The 16,091-nt window shown below is 43.6% G+C and overlaps 1 protein-coding gene across 5 annotated transcripts in view; it reads right to left on the bottom strand.

Annotated features, from left to right (window-relative positions):
- The window catches only part of dpr12 (defective proboscis extension response 12), a 231,237-nt gene that overhangs the window by 19,870 nt on the left and 195,276 nt on the right, over window positions 1-16,091 (bottom strand). The window contains exon 1 of one of the 5 annotated variants that reach the window (XM_076523881.1): window positions 3,034-3,219. The exons of 3 other annotated variants lie outside the window; for them this stretch is intronic. In XM_076523881.1, the coding sequence (XP_076379996.1) occupies window positions 3,034-3,035 (2 nt within the window). In that variant the 5' untranslated portion in view covers window positions 3,036-3,219. Of the gene's footprint in view, window positions 1-3,033; window positions 3,220-16,091 lie in introns of those variants that run through there. One more of the 5 variants, XM_076523884.1, reaches the window with a different exon arrangement.

Here is a 16,091-nt window from a genome sequence, read left to right as displayed (position 1 = left end):
GGCGACTCATCGCATCGAATTATACGAAGAATCAGCTTAATAGCGCTGCATCGAAGAATTTATTAGATCGAGACGTAATTGAAGTAACGCGTTTAAATGATGCAATTAAGCGGCGCGGATAATAGTTTCAGAAGTTGTTTCACGACGTTAACTTTCAAAGAAATATTCGAATGGAAATTTTATATCTACCGTAACCGGATGCCGATTACGCTACCGTACAGGGTATCGAATTAAAGAAAATTAGAGAAGATGAGATTACACCGTCGCAAGAAACTGGGATTGCCAATACTATCTTGCATACTGTTCAGACTGCCAGACGTGATTATTGCATTCTTAATTTCCCGCCGTCTTCGTACGACTTTATCCTCCCGCAAAATGCAATTTTCCAGCTCACGTATAACAAGCCTTTAGTGAAATAAAATTTAATTTCCCAGGTTAATTAAATTCCTCAAAAATTGAGGACGATCGTGAAAAAGAACGATTGTACAGTGCAGTATAGGAATATTTGAAAATTATTACTTTCCCTATTAACTTTTGTCGCAAATCCAATATACGGACATCCTATAAGACGAAATGATTTCTTTTCAAAATTGAACCAAATTGATTCGAATGTTTTCGAGATTGTAAAATCGGTGACAAAATTTTGAAACAACTGAAATCGTCTGGAATGATAAAAAAATTACAAAATTATCTACTTTTCGGATAGATTTCTCCTTCTAGGCTCAACTGAAACATGGTTTCCTAATTGCCACGCCGTTCACCCCAATCGAGATTTACGCGAACATTTTGCTATTGTCCAGTAAACCGATCGGATCACAGCGTCTCAAGAAAACGTAAGTTATTCGAATCAATTTTGCAAAATGTATCGCGCTTCAAAAGGTGACCGCGTGTTGTCGCGACGCTCTGTAATATTCACAGTCCAGTAATAACATTCGCGCCCTATGAAAGTTCCGCGAGCCCTTTTGCCCCGTCCGATTCAAACGTAACGAACGTATTAATTCCGGCGAGGAGAGCGTCGTCCGCGGAACGCGCTATTATTTGCCAATGGGGGAAGCTGATTGAGCTGTCGATTCGGGAGGGTCACTTATTTTTTGCGGTCGATCGCTACTTGTCGCGTTAATTGGCCGGTTAAAGTTTCTCGGCCGGCAGAGGAGCAACGGCGATTTTACGGTTCATAAAACGGCGCGAATGCAAACAGTCCAGATAAATCGAGCGAGAACGCGGCGCGGCGGCAGTATCGGCGAAAGAATTGTTCGCATTAGCTTGTAGCTATCTGCCGCGATTGTTTCTCCCCCGTGTTGTTGTTTTTTACCCCTGTCCTCCCTCTCTCGCTCCTCTGTTTTCGCATGGCGCCCACGTATCCACCCCGGAATCGCTCCATAAAATTCTATTGTTCGGATTTTTACGCGATTTTATTGTAATTCTTACGTGATACGTTCAGCATTGTTTTCTGGTCGTAAAGTTTATCCGCGCGGAAAAAAGTGCACGGCGAAACAGAAACAAACAAACAAAAAAATGGTCGCCGCTTTTGAAAATGTCCGCGCGCGCCACCGTTCTGCCGCACCTGTTCGCTCGCCCTTTCACGTTAAATAATATACAATCGGCCGGGAAACGAACTGTTTAACGTCGCTGTTTCGCAACCGTTTCTACTTTTAATTTGACGACAGGCTTTTCTTTTGTCGCTTCGCCAGAAACGCCGCGCCAGAACTTTGATTTGAATCGCACGCGTTCGTTCCAATTTTGTTTCGCCGGGAATTTCCTTCCGGTGCGAACTGAAACGAAAGCACATTATTCGGTTCTTTTCCTTTTATTTCTTTCCGTCAAACATTTTTCTTTTATGACACACGTGACACCAGGGCGCCCCAGAAATGTTCAACCGCTAGATCGAACCGCGATTTCTGAAAACGATCGGAATAATTTTTTTTCTCCATACCGTAAATGTATTCAGAATATTCTTCGGGCACCCTGTATAGAAAGAAACGGGAAGCTTTTATAATTCTGGTCGCTCGTTTTCGGTAGAAACGATTGAAATTCGCGTTCTCTCCGCGCAAATTCTTGTTCCGTCGCGAATTATGTAAATAGGCAGTAACAACAGGGAAATAAATCGCGTTGAATTTTTCAACATTAGCAGAAGGAGAATTTTGGATTTTCGCCGGGAGCATCCGCGATTTACGGTTTAATGATGGGGAAATTGTTATTGGAGGAAACTCGGAAGCCGACGGAAATAAAGAACGCAATAAGCCGTTACAGATAAACTGAATTTGCATTTATCCGGCATCGCGGCGCTTTATTTAACGCCGTTATCTAATAATTTCTACGCAAGCGCGAAACCCAGGAATTTAACGCTGTCGGACAGGTATTCGTATTTCATAATTACATAAAAAACCTCTTAATTTCCTCCCGTAAGTAATTTACCACGGTCCGCGCGCGTACAAAAGGTGGGCCTGGAGTAATAAAGAATGTGCCAAGTGAAAAATAACAGCTGCAATTTTACAGCTCGCATTATAAATATTCATCTTCGATGTTCAAGTATATATTCATTTAGATCATCGCCGGAGACACGTTTCTCTCGCGACTTGTCGCGTTCACAGCTACCGTGTACACCAGGCGTGTCAAACTCGCGGCCCGGGGGCCGCATGCGGCCCGAGATGAACATTTTTGATGTCCAGTATCAGGACGTTTAATTTAACTTTATATATGTTTATTACAATGTACTAGTCAAAATAAAAATATTTGTTTCTATGAACATTGATTTTTTTGTTTGCGGCCCACCTAAAGTTAAGCATTGTTTATTTGGCCCAAGTTAGCTTCTGAGTTTGACACCCCTGGTGTACACCTATCGCGAATCGTTTCTTTAGCCGGAACAACGTGACGCCACTTATTGCTGTTTTCACTACCCGAAGGCCACGCTTGTGTTCACCCCAACTCATTTATCTCGTTTATTCGCTAATCAATTTTGCGTATCTTTCGCCCTCTGCTCTTTTTTATCCCTATCGCGTTTTATCTCGAAGGTCGTTACGTCGTATTACATACATACGTTATGCTCCGTCCTGCACGATAAGAATGTGGTTATTTTTACAACGAAGTCGAAAGCGGTGTGTCCAGCGTGACACGAATTTCTTGTATGCTTCCAAGTGTTGCGGCTTTCGAGATGTGTTCGTGTTTTAACTTTCCCGTTTTCGTTACTGTTCGAGACTCGTGAGTTGTATCGCACCACTTGCTATTTTATTCACCACACAGAATGACATCATTCTTCTGAATGATAACCTCAACACCAGTTTCACGGAACACCGAATGCAACTGTTTTATATCAGCTTACGAAAGCAATGATACGACGTTTATTCTGATTCTCGACGAGCGTTGTCGTAATATCTGCCGCTGGCGACAAATTTATTGAATAAATAACTCGTAAAACAACTCGTCACGATCTGAGTAATCGTGAATTAAAACGATTTGGAAGTTCCAGAAAGCCCAGAAGTTCCAGAAATAGTCCAGAAAGTTCAGAGGTTCCAGAAGTTCCAGAAGTTGCAGAAGTTCCAGAAGTTCCAAAAGTTCCAGAAGTTCCAGAAAGTCCAGAAAGTCCAGAAGTTCCAGAAGTTCCAGAAGTTCCAAAAGTTCCAACAGATCCAGAAAGTCCAGAAGTCCAGAAGTTCCAGAAGTTCCAGAAGTTCCAAAAGTTCCAAAAGTTCCAAAAATTCCAGAAGTTCCAGAAAGTCCAGAAAGTCCAGAAAGTCCAGAAAGTCCAGAAGTTCCAGAAAGTCCAGAAAGTCTAGAAAGTCCAGAAAGTCCAGAAGTTCCAGAAGTTCCAGAAGTTCCAGTCGCGACCCTATTCTTGTCGTGATGCACAAAACGTCAATTTTCATTACAGCCTTAACCAGAAGATTTCTTGCGGCTTGAAAAAATTATCTTGCTGGATAGATGTTCGATAAAAATTTTCTTATACTGAGAGTGCTCTCTGAATCATGCAGCGCGTTTAAAAAAAGGATCTGGAACTTTCGGAGCTCGAAAGGTTGTGAACTTTCACCATTTGCGCCCTGCAGGTCCTGCAAACGCTTGAAGGTTGGCACTATTTTTATTAATGTAAAAGGACGGTCCAGATGGCAGACACATCTATTTTCTGCATTTCGTCAATTTCACTTTATTTGCACCGAACGCAAGTGCATTTTAAGGAGGATCAAGGAAAACACAGAAAGTTTATGAAATAGGTAAAGTATGTAAAATACTTACAGCACGTAAAATATCTAAAGAACGATCGAAACATCAAGAACGAAGACGTCAACGCCAGAAAAAAGTTACAATTCAAAAGACAGAGCAGTGGATCCATTTAGTTGCGACTATGTAACAGATTAGGGCAGCGGAGCCGATTACTGTGTGATGACCAGTTGCTGTGCCATTAAATCTTTCTATTCGAAAATAGATACAAAACAAAAGCAGAACGAAGTTTAATATATCCTATTCGATAAACATAAAGTTAATTATGCCCGGAAACAGGCGAAAGTCTCGAAGCATCAAGGATGAAGACATCAATAACCATAAATTTACAAACTAGCGGTTCGTCGTCAACGCTTCCTCTTATGCTCGACACTTCGAGCTATTAAACTCGGAATTGTGGAACCTGTCGGAACGCAACTAAATGCTCCGAAACTCCGTTACTCCCTCGCCTCCCCCGCCGCGAAATTTCGTGTTTACAAGCCCCGCGGTTTCGCGAAAAGAAAACAGAGAGAATCGCTGGTTCAGCAGCTCACGCGAACGCGTTCCTTGAACATCGAATTAAGCGGACATCGTCCGACATCCGTCGCGGTAGCAAAATTTTTCCGCGCAACACGCAACAAGTTCGTTCCGCTTGGACTCGTTACACTCGGTGCTTCGAAGTTCGCATAATAAATCCAGCCATCAGCGGGCATCCTGTTTTCTCGAAAAATAGCGGGGCGGCGAACGCGGCCGGGGCCGTATTTCACCGGGAGGATTCCTTACGACGTGGTTCACGATCGCGGCTCGTGACCGACGGAAACACTACTGGATACTCGTAGGATTCCCCGTTGCCAATCGTTATCCTTGATTTATAGCGTTCCGGAGGTCCCGAGGTCACGGAATCAGGTTCATTCTCCGGCGTCGGCCGCCCCCTCGCCTCGCCGCACCCCGCGCCACGCCGCGTGGTTAACGGCCCCCGCGCTCGGTTCAAGCGCTGTTTTGCATAAATTAGCGTGAAGATGCGGCCAATCGGTCGGTCGCGGCGCGCCGTTGCCATAAAAATAGAATACGGAAGGCGAGGGCGACGCTTACGCGTAGGTTTTATTGATTCGTTGCCCGGCGTAATGCGCGGCGATGCCAGAGCGAGGGTAGACGATCGCCGTTAGGTAGTAGCTAAGTAGCTGGTCCGCCTTCGCCGAGGGACCGGGTCCTAGATGGCAATTGGCTGGCCACAATGCCGGCACGGGGTTGGAGTAGCGATGGGATCGAGCGGTGCCACCGTCGACGTTATTTCTGACGAGCGGTATCCTCCGTCAAACGGAATACCGAGAACATTAATTAACCCGCCTTTGAAGGGAACTTCCATTAGGGCCACGGTCCCGGAGATTCAATTTTTCTTCTTTTTTTTTCGCCGGCTGTTTATCGATTCACTCCGGGCTGTTTGCGCCTTTATTTATCATTCTTTCACGGGTTTTCGGTGCCGCTTTTGCGAACGTTGCTCTTAATGGAACCTGCTATTAAACTCGGATTTACACACTTTGACGTTCGCGGCTCTGATAAAAAGAAAGAGAAGAAGAAAAAAACACCCTGCGTTCGCTGCGATACGGACGAGGAACGAATGTTAACCTAATTTCCGTTATTATGCAAGGAACTTTTCCCATTGTCGGATGTTTACGAAGCAATCGATACGGAGGAGACAAAAGTTGCAGATCCGAAGTCCGGAGTACGTTACAGAAGCGCGACGAGTCGTTCGAAGAACTCGGTCGCCGTGTTTCGATTGTACATCGGAACACCTTGTACATTCATTTAAGATCACGGCAGAGATAACGAATTCCCCGAGAAAGTTGAACGAGGCGAAATTATAACGGACCTATCAACGTCGACCAAGAAGATCAACACGAAGACGTTTAGTCAGTTTGACGAGAATTGTTCCTTTAATGGACTTTCCAATATTACCATACGGCTAAAAAAGCGCGCAAGAATCGAAACTTTTTCGTGCCAGAGGAAAAGGGGAGAGCCAAGATTTTACATAAAATTGTACCGTTCGCGAGCATGTAGCCTGTTAAAAGGTATCGGCAAACGAAAAATTAATGTTCCAAAGTGTTTCACAACGGAGTCTAGGGAGTTTAGATTTTGCTATTTCTGTCGGCTTCTAAAGGGAAAGGTCAGAGATCGCAGGTCCGGTTGAGGACAGAAAGTCCGAGGTTGTGGGAGCCGATGTGGCTTCGAGGTCCTCCCGAGGCGATACGTGAAATTCGAACCCCAATTTCTGGGGGTTATAGGCAGCAGCTTCGGTACTCAATGAACGGTCATAGGCTCCGATTGCTCACTTATGATGTAAACAGTAATCTAGCCGGCTTGTGCTATATGATAGCACCTGGAGCACTTCGGGATCTCCCCCTATATCTCCGTTTGCGAAATAAGAAGGGAGCAAACCGTTGCTAATAGTCCATATTCGTGGATAAATTGCCGTATGGAATCGGTTCCTGCAGATAAGATGTTTCAAAGCTCATCTTTGTCTCGTATTCGTTGACTGCAGAGATGCCTGGCTTCGAGGATATTTATCTCACTTATTTCAGAACAACAAATGTAACTCGTGTAACACGAATTTTCCGCTCTCTTTGCATTCCTTCACCCTGTTTCAGAAGTGAAAGCGAAACGAACAAGCAAACAAGAGAACATTTTCAGTGATTACAAAGACCTTTATTTTTTTTTCCAAAGAACTTTCACTGGAAAGTCTATCGCTTTTGAGATTCGTTTCGAGAAATTCGTCCGAAAGTGACGAACAACAATAGCCGCGCCGTTGCAACGTTGAATAAAAAATGTGGAATTCTATCTTTAGAATATCTATTAGGAATTCACGAGTTTCGTGAAATTATCACAAGTCGTTTTCGCAAACGAGTTTAGACCTATAAACAGCATCGAAGCACGGTTTCACGTTTTATTTAAAGCCGAGAGCTACGGACACGTTGATTACGGACATTTTTCACGAATGATTAATTGAAAGCGTCCGCCACTTATATCGGCGGTTTTGTCCGCAGCATTTCCAGTCTGGTTTCATTTTAATTTCAACGAATCTGTTGATTATTGTTTTTTAACATTTAGTCGCGACGGATCCTCGGTCGATTCTTCTGTCAATTCTCCGGCGATGGAAACTGCTAATATACCAGTCGTCGCATGATTCGATAGTACTAATTATCCACTAAATTGGATAATTTGGGACGAGGAGATACGATTATTCGAGTCTTGCGGCTCGTTTTTATAATTGTGGACAATTTATAACTATAAAAATAAACGGCAAGGCTCGAACAATCGTATCTCCACTTCCCAAATTAACCATTTTAGTGGACAAAATTACCAGTCAGATAAGGACCTGAAGAACATTATCAGGTCGAATCAGTTATGGAAATCCTGAGCTTGGAATTCTGAGCTTGGAATTCTGAGCTTGGAATCCTGAGCTTGGAATTCTGATCCTGGAATCCTCAGATTGGAATCCTGAGCTTGGAATCCTCAGCTTGGAATTCTGAACTTAGAATCCTGAGCTTGGAATTCTGAGCTTGGAATCCTCAGCTTGGAATCCTTAGCTTGAAATTCTGAGCTTGGAATCCCGAGCTCGGAATTCTGAGCTTGGAATCCTGAGCTCGGAGTTCTGAGCTTGTAATCCTGAGCTTGGAATCCTGAGCTTGGAATTTTGAGCTTGGACTCCTCAGATTGGAATCCTGAGCTTGGAATCCTCAGCTTGGAATTCTGAGCTTGGAATTCTGAGCTTGGAATTCTTAGCTTGGAATCCTCAGCTTGGAATCCCGAGCTTGGAATCCTGAGCTTTGAATCCTCAGCTGGGAATTCTGAGCTTGGAATTCTAAGCTTGGAATCCTTAGCTTGGAATCCTCAGCTTGGAATTCTCAGCTGGGAATTCTGAGCTTGGAATTCTGAGCTTGGAATCCTCAGCTTGGAATCCTTAGCTTGGAATCCTCAGCTTGGAATCCTGAGCTTGGAATTCTCAACTGGAAATTCTGAGCTTGGAATCCTCAGCTTGGAATACTCAGCTTGGAATCCTGAGCTTGGAATTCTCAGCTTGGAATCAAAACAAATGATACCGTAATGTCTCCCTAACTGACGCTCAGATCGTGCACAAAAATGAATAATTTGGGAAGAGGAGATACGATTATCCGAGCCTTGCGGCTCGTTTTTACAATTGTGGACAATTTATAACTATAAAAATAAACGGCAAGGCTCGAACAATCGTATCTCCTCTTCCCATATTGTCAATTTTTGTGGCCAATCTGGACGTCAATTAGAGAGACATTACTGTATCGTTATGGAGGATGATGCATCGAATAAATCGAACAAGTCATTAATGATCATTTACAAGAAAGTTTCAGATTACGGTAAATTATTCTCAATTTCCTTGTGTTTGTGCACAAAAATGGACAATTTGGAACGAGGAGATACGATTATTCGAGGCTCGCGGCTCGTTTTCATAGTCGCCGATTGTCAACAATTATAAAAACGAGGCGAGAAATAATCGCATCTCCATTTCTCAAATCGTCAATTTTTTTTTACAAGTTGAAGGACAATTGAGGCCAATTTACTGTACATCGTAAGCTCACAATAAATCTTGCAATTTATGCAGAGCACTGAATTTCACGCGCAGATCCACGGTAAAAAAACTACCGGAAATATGTATAAAAATAAACGGAAATAGAAATGAAAATCTCGGATGAAACAGCGAGCGAATTTATCGGAGCTGATCTCGTCTGATTTACGCGCTCTTGCTCGTCCGCTGTACGACAATATTACGCTTCTTTTTACAAAAATTTCAACACCGGATTTCCAGGAATCCGGTAACTCGAAAACCGGTGTTTCCCAAAGATTTTTGTATAAGCCCTAATCTCGTCAGCGGATCTCGGTGCCATTGCTAGTTGGGAGCCAGTGTGTACGCGGTAAATGCGGTAAATGCACCCCGATGAAACAGTTGTACGGCACGTATGTATGTATGTATGTATGTACGTTGGCATGTACACACGTGCACGCCTTGGTACGCGGTTAATGGAAACCTTTCGTTTGGCACGGGATCGATAAATGGGTCTGCGGGGAGCAGTTGCAAAGAGTTAGCCGCGTCGCTCGCATGCGGCGTTCGCCAATAATTCTTACGTATGCAAAGGATCGGCTAAGATCGCTCGGGAGGTCGTTCGTTGCTCTTGCGGATATTGGGTCCAACCAGACCCAACCTTGTACCAGCTGTAAAATCACGACCAACCGATGTAAACATGTCTAGACTCTTCACCGTCGTTGCATCGAACGTCTTCGTCAGAACTCCACCATCGATCAGTCTGAAGCAATTAGAGGGTTCAAGGGGGAACGTCGAGATTAGGCTTCTCCGAGGAAGAAGGATTTGCAATTTGTTATCTAAGGTATTAACGTAAATCGTCGTTACTTGTGCTGTTGTGCAGCATTTAACATATTAAATCACGGATCGAAATGGTTTCAGTGGAGCACAAAAGTGCTCGCACGCCTTTTAAAATGTAATAACCTTTTTAAAATTCAACCAAATGACATGAATTTTTTTTTAGATGATAGATGGATTTGTCTACTACGCGATGACTAACATGGCATATAATTTAATCAAGGTCTACGAGAGATATTTTTTAAATTTTCGTTGTAGGCTCAGATAAAAAAGTTAAAAAACGAGAGATTCTTATTTTCTTTCGTCATTCCAAGTATCATAATAGCAAAATTTGGAAGAAGCATTTTGGTCATCGTCTAGTAGACTAGTCTCGCTATCATCTAAAAAAAATTCAAGTCACTTGGTCCAGTATCAAAAAAGTCATTGCGTTTTAAAAGGTGTACGAACACTTTTGTGGGTGATTGTATCTTTCATTTAATCCCTTGATTTCTTTCACAATTACGTTGGTTAGCATTTTCTCGATCTTAATCTTGATTTATTTCCATTTCTGGTTTCGCTCCAGAAGAAACGGATAAGATCGTGTATGAAATCTTGATCGTGAATCTGCCTCGTTGTTACAGTGCACGCGGTGTTAACAAATATTTCGTTCGAACTTCTTCTTCTTGCATTGAAGAAAATATCTGTAGAATTCGTACGGAAAGAGAGAAACGTTATATGAGCCGTTTATTTTGAAAATGGCCTAAGTCCATTTATTTGAAAATTCAGATATTTAAGGGTTTCACGTTTTAATAAATTCAAAAATATTGCTAATTGATAACATGGTGGTATAATGTTTTTGTATTCCCAAGGGTCACTGCGTTCTTTCAGCTTTGCTGACATGAAATTATATGTATAACGTAGAAATGTGAATATGTGAAAATAGCTAGCTCGGTGTTTTTGGAAAACGACTTAGGCCACTTTCGAAATAAACGGCTGATATTTGGGACCAAAGTGTTCTTTGGAACAGCTATTGTAGAATCTTAAGTGATTAGGCGATACGTTAGTAGCCAACTCCGAGGCTTCTGAGTGATGAAGTGGAGGCTGTCACTGGCCATACGAGTAGAACGCCTTTAAGTGATTGGTGAGCACAACTGGTCCTAGGAGTGCAGAAGGTTAATGACCTGCAAGTGGGCGGTGCGTTTGATCTATCTGAAGCTGAACGGAGAATTTGGCTCGGCGGAGGAGGGAATCCGACTTGAAAAATGCGGGACACGACGCGCAACGGGACAAATTTTGTTTGCGAAACGCGCGCGAGACGATTCGGTCTGGCAGGATTAAACCGGCGAGTTGTGTCTATCGCGGAGGACCTCGGTGGATGCACCGCGGTATGAATGCAACGGAACTGGCCCGAATTGGCCACTGTTCCGATCCTTCTGGCGCTGCACTCGAGCCTTTTCAGACCAGCCGCACAGCCCGGCGACTAGTCCCCCGGGCATTTTTTACATTTTCGTTCGTGGCTTGGCCCCGCGAAGGCGAATGCTTGCGAGCGCGGCCCGGAGATCAGCCAATTCGAGGTCGAAAAGTGTTCCACAGAGCGGCGAAGAAAGGAAAAAAAACAAGCAACGAGAGTGCTGCGTGAACTGTGTCGAGTAAAAAGTGCTCGGTAAACAGACACCGTGGGATTTGGTTATTTTCGCTATTTTTGCAAATGAAATTTTTTTCATCGCCCGTTCCTTTTTCCCCTCTCCGCCGCGCAGCGTTCGCGGATTCAGTTTTAATACGCGGCCCGTCAGGGGAATTTAAAAACAAATTTCTGTCAAGGTTAAAACCATCGTTTCGTTTCTTTTTTTGTTTGTTGCTCGAAGCAGCTTGCTTCGGTGTAACACATTTAATATTAGTCATTTAGAACGACGAAAAACAACGACGCGAGATCGAGATCTACGCAAACGCAAAGATAAATATGCGAGCGAGCAAACTTGCGGTCCGCGGACGACAGTTACATCGGACAGATCTTTTTTTTCGTTAATACGAGAAACATTTCCTGGAAACGAACGCCGGCGAACGGTTAATGGTCCGGCGAAAATTCATCCGTTGATCGTAAGATTTGTTTGCTTTCGATTTTCCCGTTTATCCAATACGGAAGCTGTATTTGTTTGTTCCATATCGGTTCCCCGGTTTATGAAGCTCCGTGGGAATCGACGGGGTTTGCCATTCTATTCAAATGGAATGCCCCTAGAAGCGATTTCAATTGTCGCTGTTCACGTGCCCCCGAGCGAGGCCCGGATAATGAGATTTATTTAATTGTACGGCCGCTTAAGTGATGGATCTCCGTTTAATAAATTCTTTCTTGCCGGCGCGTTCGACTGCGCTGTCTACCTCTTTCTTCACTGATTTTCCACCGTCGATGGTCCCTGACACGTACTAATGACAGCCGCGTTGCCGGCCTTTACCCTCGCAATTCATCATTCATCTTCTTCCGACATGTTTTTCCACGTGAAAAACACGCCCGAAGCTTTCTCTTCACCCTCACGCAATTTGATATACTATTTTTTCTCTCTCTATGCTTTTATTAGGCCGAACGAACGATTCGCCGGCTGTTCTACGAAACCAGTGAAATAAAATCGTACAGCAAGTTTTATGGGACCGTTGTAAAATGGGAAGCTTTAATCTCTGGATCTACGATGGCTTCAGTCGCGAGAAAAATATCTCAACGTATTTATGGTTCAAAGAAATCGAGCGTTTCGCAGTACAGCCGAAGGAAGAAAATGGATGAATTTTCATACTCGGAGAAGGTTTGTCTGGATTAACGAAGAATTAATGTGGTTGTAAGCACTCGTAACTTCCTCCCCCCGGAGAAATAATACTTCGAGTATATTTGTTCGTTACGAATTCCAGCGGCGGGCACGTCGGTGTTTCTTCAGATAATAAAATATAAATCCAGGAATCCTGGCCGCGGGAACATATTTCAGCGCGGCCACTATCTTTACGAGTATCGGTAAATAAAGTTAGACAAACACACCGAGTCAGGATAAACGTACGGCGTTGCCGCCGTCCGCCTGTCGCGGTCAGCAAAGTGAAATAATTAAATACAAACGAAACAGGACCAAGGATAAAAGCGTACGCGGTTCATCGGAGCGTCGGTGCTCTTTCGGGTGTTCAGCTGCGTCGCGCTTTTTACATTCGAAGTTTTTTTAGTGCGAATCGCGTGTTCTCTCTCGCAAAAATCGTGCTGTCGTCGCACGAGCATCGTTGCTTCCCGACCACAATTTTTCACGCAAACATCACAGCTTCGTCGCCGAGGTCCGCCAGCGGCGCACCGTTCGATCGTAGCGATTATTTTTCCCTCGCGTACCCGCGTTCTTTAATTATTCAACGTGTTCTCAGTTGCAAGTTTCCCCGGGAGCATCGATTAAAGGCTCGAAGATGGCGGACCTAATAACGAGTTAACGACTCTAAAACTATTCAATAGTGGAAGTTCTCCGGCGAGAACATAGGAAATAATTAGAGGAATTACCGGGCCGAAGTCGCATAGCCCGAAACTTGCGTTGCTCGCGGGAATTCAACGAATTATTTCACCGGCTGGTTTTCTTCAAACGTTCGCGTTCAACTTCTTAAACAGGTAGCCGGTACCGGCCACTTTGTAGCAGAAAGTACGTGCTTCAACCGGAGGGAAGTGTTACTTGCTCTCGAGGAAATTGAGGCCGGCAAGAATGAAATTTTTGTGTGCAGAGCTACTCCGGCCTGGCGAACAAAGTGAACAATCGCCTTCAGGCGATCCGTGTGCTTGGATTTAACGAAATAGCGATGTAGCAATCCCACCGGGCGACCAGACCTAAGTTCTTTATGCCTGGAATCCGCAGGCCTAGAGCGGCGTTTCGCTAATTTTCACGCTTGCCACCGAAAGCTGACCCGTCCACGTGCCCGACCCTTTCGTTTACAAGACGGCGCGCCGAAATTTCATGCTTTCGACACGAATTTCTTTCGAAACGGTGGCACCTCGATTCAAAATAACCTGCACGCGTAATTAACAAGATCGTCGTTTCAAGTACACTGAAAAGTGAACGATCATACGAGGGTTATTCTGAAACAACTCGAATCGAAATCAAGCAGTTCGCAAATTCGTTCAATCGTTAACTAGAAATATATTCACAGCAGTCGTTGCATTTCGCATAAGTTGATGCAGGTTCGTCTAACAAAACTGCTGATCATTACAACAGCTTTCAAGCTCGACAATTTTTATCTCATAAAATCATTTTAGATTAATTATTTCCAACGTTCCGTCGGTTTCATAGTTTCTTCGGAGCTCGCTACTCCTCGATTAACCCTTTCACCGAACGGAAACTCGCTCCAGAAATATGCACAGTGCGCGTGGTTTGTGTATATATGTTGTTCCAAGTCTTAAATAATAACTCTGCCGAATAAAACAATCGTTGCTCTAATGTAACAAGTATATTTACATTTTTTATTTAAAAAGACTTACGAAATCATAGATAACATAGGTATTTATATAATTACAAAGTCTAATGATTAACCCGTTGTACTCGAAGCTATTGCAACTGTAAATCTAAAATAATTTTTCTGTCTTACAGTACTTTTATTTTACTTGACAAAGTGCATTTTATGCATATGAAATTGACTCTTGCGATTCACACAACGGTTACGCTCTTAACAATCTTTTTAAACCTAAACTTTGTGCTAATGTAAAAATTATTTTAGAATGTGACATCATAAATTTTAGTGGTGCCTCAGAGTCACCACTCGAGTGCAAAGGGTTAAATGTTTAATATAATTAATAACGAGACGAAAATGATTAAAATATATAAATAATATGTAAATAAATATGTAAATAAATATATAAATAATACGTAAATAATATGTAAAAACTAATAATATAATTCTGTGTGATATATTTGAAAGCAAGGATCTATACAAAGGCCAACGTCGCAATCCTTGCACTCGTACCGCGAATCCGTTCTTTTATCATTTATCCTACAAATTACACATCCGCGTCTTCTGTATACGCTTCATTTCGATGCCGCATATATGCGGCGCTCGGCGCGAAAGGGTTAAATACGTTCGGTATCGCGGCGCGTGATTTGAGAAAATTCGCCGGCTGCGAGGGTTCGAGCATGAAATAACTCGAATAAAAATGAGCGGGCACTTAGCAAACTCGCGGCACGACGGCAACGTAACGCAGCGCACCCGCTGTCAGCCATCATAGCCATAACGAAGGGGTTAATGGTAAGTGATTTCGCCAGCGAGTAACGAGTAAATTAGCCCGGCGCAATCGATACTTAATTCAGAAGGGAGCCATTCCCGCGGAATTTACGATTAGCTTGGAAGTTGGAATTGTAGAATCTTTAGGGTCGCCCGGTATATTCTTCAATTACCGTTTACGTGCGACGCTACTTTCACCTGCACCGGCTCGCGGTAACTTTGGGACCGTTCGCGAACGAGGGAATCCCGCGATTCTTCGAATCCGCGGTTCCGCGAAATGGCCGAACAATCTGTTTTGATCTGTGCGCGATCGCGGTCTGTTTCCGTGCCGTGACGCAGATGGAACGATGCGCTGAATAAACATATATATATATATATATATATATATATATATATATATATATATATATATATATATATGTCTCTATACACGTATCCGCATGTATACAGTTATACGCACGTATACACGCGTGTGCACGTACACACATGTACATACAGGTGGACCACTTAGCATGCGAAGTCACGCACGATACAACCGCTGTTTCACCGATATCGCGTACCCGGGGTTTGGTAGCCTTTTCCGGTGCGCGACCCCTTGCATCGATAAAGAGTTTAGGACCGCAAGATTTCGACGGATGCACACATTCGCCCTTCGAATCGCACCGAGAACGTATCAGGGTTTTACGTTATTCTAACCAGCCGCGTTTCGCGTGGCACGTAACGGTGGTAAACCACTGTGAGTTTTCTAGGTGTCGCGGGAATACGTGCACCGGCAGAGAAACAGCCAGTTAATACGTTAACTGTTCCGAAAAAGGACCGTGTTAACTTTTGCGATGCCGGATGCCGCGTTGCTACCAATAACACACCGCTATTTTTGTACGCCGGAACCCGTTTTGACGAAACGGACCCCGACAATTTCTGCTTTCCAGCCAAAGAACCAGGGTAGCGGAGCCGGTTACCGTGGGGGGCGATCAATTGTCGAGCATGAGAGGAAGCGTTTGTAAATTTGTAAATTTATGGTTATTGATGTCTTCAACCTTGATGCTTCGAGCCTTTGGTCTGTTTCCGGGCATAATTAACTCTATGTTTATCGAATAGGATATATTAAATTTCGTTCTGCTTTTATTTTTCGTCCATTTCCGAATAAAAAGATTTAATGGCAGAGCAATTGGTCATTACACAGTAACACGAAATTTCGCGGGGGGGGGGGAGGGAGTATCGGAGTTTCGGAGCATTTAGTTGCGTTCCGACAGGTTCCACAATTCCAAGTTTAATAGCTCGAAGTGTCGAGCATAAG

This window comes from Megalopta genalis, chromosome 7, assembly GCF_051020955.1.
Source record: "Megalopta genalis isolate 19385.01 chromosome 7, iyMegGena1_principal, whole genome shotgun sequence".
In the NCBI taxonomy this organism is placed as follows: Eukaryota; Metazoa; Arthropoda; class Insecta; order Hymenoptera; family Halictidae; genus Megalopta; species Megalopta genalis.
Note: the sequence above shows the minus strand (reverse complement) of the source record. Positions and strands in the feature narration are given on the sequence as shown.